Source organism: Tachypleus tridentatus, chromosome 13 (genome assembly GCF_004210375.1).
Source record: "Tachypleus tridentatus isolate NWPU-2018 chromosome 13, ASM421037v1, whole genome shotgun sequence".
In the NCBI taxonomy this organism is placed as follows: Eukaryota; Metazoa; Arthropoda; class Merostomata; order Xiphosura; family Limulidae; genus Tachypleus; species Tachypleus tridentatus.
Genome location: NC_134837.1, coordinates 3,901,361 through 3,904,682, shown reverse-complemented (window position 1 = coordinate 3,904,682; position 3,322 = coordinate 3,901,361). Strand labels below are relative to the sequence as shown.

At 33.3% G+C, this 3,322-nt stretch overlaps 1 protein-coding gene across 1 annotated transcript in view; it reads right to left on the bottom strand.

Annotated features, from left to right (window-relative positions):
* Positions 1-8: 8 nt before the first annotated feature.
* The window catches only part of LOC143240271 (protein O-mannosyl-transferase TMTC1-like), a 71,035-nt gene continuing 67,721 nt past the window's right edge, over positions 9-3,322 (bottom strand). The window contains exons 9-11 of the mRNA XM_076482449.1: positions 1,783-1,926; positions 774-984; positions 9-98 (exon numbers count right to left, since the gene is read on the bottom strand). Of these exons, the coding sequence (XP_076338564.1) occupies positions 90-98; positions 774-984; positions 1,783-1,926 (364 nt within the window). The 3' untranslated portion in view covers positions 9-89. The remainder of the gene's footprint in view (positions 99-773; positions 985-1,782; positions 1,927-3,322) is intronic.

Genomic DNA, 3,322 nt, shown 5'->3' with positions numbered 1-3,322 from the left:
GAGAACGGGTGTTCTTGCAGCGTTAAGCAGCGCTACCGTGTGGTTAGGATGAATCTGAACAGCACGTCGATAGAACTCCACTGCTTCGTTTACACGCCCTGAAAATAATTGTTTATATAGTAATTCAAACATATATATAAAATAACCAGACTAGGTTATCAACTAATATCAATATACATACATATATATATATATATACGATTTTAACTCACAAACAAGTCAAAACAAAAATAACTTAAACAGAAATGCTGCTTCAATTGAAAAGATCCCAAGGTACAAGCTACAATGTGGGATTATAAAATGTACTCTAAGTTTTGTAGGTGGCTGAAAAAAGCAGAGCCCACATAGCGGTGGAGATACACCGTCTATCAGTTTTAACCTCCATTCGCAAGTCTCACATAAGAAATAAAGAATAGCAATAGATACAGAATTATACATTATAAATTGAAATATAAACAGAAATTAGGAGAGCGATAATAAAGTTGAAAACTTACCCTTTGAAGCTGGCCTACCAGCCCCAAATATTACGGACTGAGTAAATTAATACCTCGTATATTATCGGAAGAGGTTTTAAATATGTCAGTAAAACTCTGATTTATAGCACATACCATTTGATAAAAGTAGTTCTTTACCTAGTTATCAGTAATCAAATTATTGGGTGGGTTTCCTTCTACTCTTTGTTGTGTAATTATGCAAAAATAGACGTGAGCTTCTTACTTATGGATTAAAATATCTCCTAAGTAACAAACAAACAAATCCTAGAATGTCCTTACCCAGATTCTGAATAAATACACCATAATTATTAAGAGCGTCAACATTGTCAGGACTGAGACTGAGCGCCACCAGATGGAGCTTTTCCGCTTCATTAACGTAACCAAAGACAGCATATAGAGAAGCAAGAGCCGAATATGCCTCTGCAAAGCCTGGATCGATGTCAATAGCTCTTTTAAAAATATTTCTGCTGTTTCTTTCTTATCCTGTTTGCTGAAATCAAAACGGACGATAATAAAACTTCAAGTTCGATTAATTAAAACTTTCTCTTGACAAAAGTTGTTACAATATTAAAACCTCTTTCTAACTGTCTTAACTGATTTACGAATTATTTACATGTAAAACAAATCACATAGGTTTATTTCTTCAATGACACTGCTAAAACTTTTATAGATATAATCCACTAAAACGCTAAAACTTATCAAAGTATAGTCTATGACACTTAAAACTTCCCTAAATATAATCTATAACACTGCTTAAAATTTCCTAATTATAAGCCACGAAACTATTCAAACTTCTGTAAATGTAATCAATGCTGTTGCTATAATTTCCTAAATATAATCCATAACACTGCTAAAACTTTCCTAAATATAATCTATGAAACACTTAAAATACCAGGTAAACGTGATAATCTCTTGAGTAATTTCGTAACGCCGTGCAAGATTGTGTATTTGTAACGCAATGTAATGTTGTGTATTCGTAACCCAATGTAAGATTGTGTACTTGTAACGCAATGTAATGTTCTGTATTCATAACTCAATGTAAGGTCGTGGCTGTATATTGTACTGTAATTCAAGGTAGTTTTGTTACTATTAATTATATTAATTAATTATATGCACCACTTAATTTTTTAATTACCTTTTGCTTATTTCAAGAAACCCACTTGTTAACCTGAAGATGACCTAAGAAGGTCGAAACGTTGTTATGTACTTTATTTTAATTAAAGTTTTAATACCCATACCAGCCGTCTTTGTTTATGGTTAGTTGTTCTGTTATATATTAACATCGTACCTGTATAAGTTGCCAAGATTAAAGTAGGCTCTAGCGTGAAGAGGGTTAACAGAAATGGTGACTTGAAAATGGTGCTCTGCTTCTCTGGGATCGGTTAGAAGTGTCCCCAGGTTGTTGTGAGCACTGGCGTAGTCAGGCCACAAACTGGAAACGTTTGAAACAAGAATTTATCAACAGCCCTTTAAATCTTTGGTCTGATAGTTTTCTCCATAAAAACCTGAATATTTACTTCTAATAAATGTAATTATTTAATAGACAATGTGACGTATATAAAACAGTACCTTTATTATATAGGGAAATAACAAAACTTGACTTTCATTGAAGTCTTTAGTATTAGTCGCTCCTCTCAGGAACAAATAAAAACACATGTTTAACAAGACTCGTGTCCACAAGGACTTTAATATACGACGTTATTCTGTCATAAAGACACTTCCTCTAAGTGAGTCGAGACTACATTTTAGACTACATAAAAGAGTTGTGGATTACTAACTTAAGCCTCGTTTACAGTTGGAAATTATTTATGATAAAGTACATTATTAAAAGGTGGACTGGAACACGGTGCACTTAACTAGAAATAAATAAAACGTTCGTGAACTCCAGTAAAGTTTTCAAGTAATGTTGCATTTGATCGAAGGTTTGGCTTTCCACCTTCTTTAATACCATTGTTCTGGGTTTACCTCTTTCATCAATACCATTGTTCCAAGTTTACCTCTTTCATCAATACCATTGTTCCAAGTTTACCTCTTTCATCAATACCATTGTTCCAAGTTTACTCTTTCATCAATACCATTGTTCCAAGTTTACCTCTTTCATCAATACCATTGTTCTAAGTTTACCTCTTTCATCAATACCATTGTTTCTGATTTTTGTCTTCATCAGTACTATTGTTTCTGATATCCACCTTCTTTAATACCATTGTTCCAAGTTTGCCTCTTTCATCAATACCATTGTTTCTGATTTTAGTCTTCATGAGTACTATTGTTTCTGATTTTTGTCTTTATCAGTACTATTGTTTCTGGTATCCACCTTCATCAGAACCATTTTTCTGGATTTACGTCTTCATCAATATCATTGTTTCGGATTTTTGTCTTCATCAGTACTATTGTTTCTGGTATTCACCTTCATCAGTACCATTGTTCTGGGTTTCCAACTTCATCAGTACCATTGTTCTGGGTTTCCACCTTCATAAGTATCATTGTTTCGGGTTTCCACCTTCATCAGTACCATTGACAGGGTTTACGTCTTCATCAGTACCATTGTTTCGAGTTTCCCCTTTCATCAATACCTTTGTTCCGGGTTTACGTCTTCACCGGGAGTATATAAAGGCGAGCAAATAAAACAACATGAAAAGTTCTCTGAAACTTATGGTCGTTGTACTTATTCATAAAACGTTATAATCTGCGAAATTCATGCATATCTCTAATGATGGTTACTACATTTCTCTCAATGAAATAATGAATATTACATCCAGTGTAGAAAGTATAAGAATGTGGCTTGTAATAGATTATGGTTAATAATAACAATAAAAGTATATGTAATA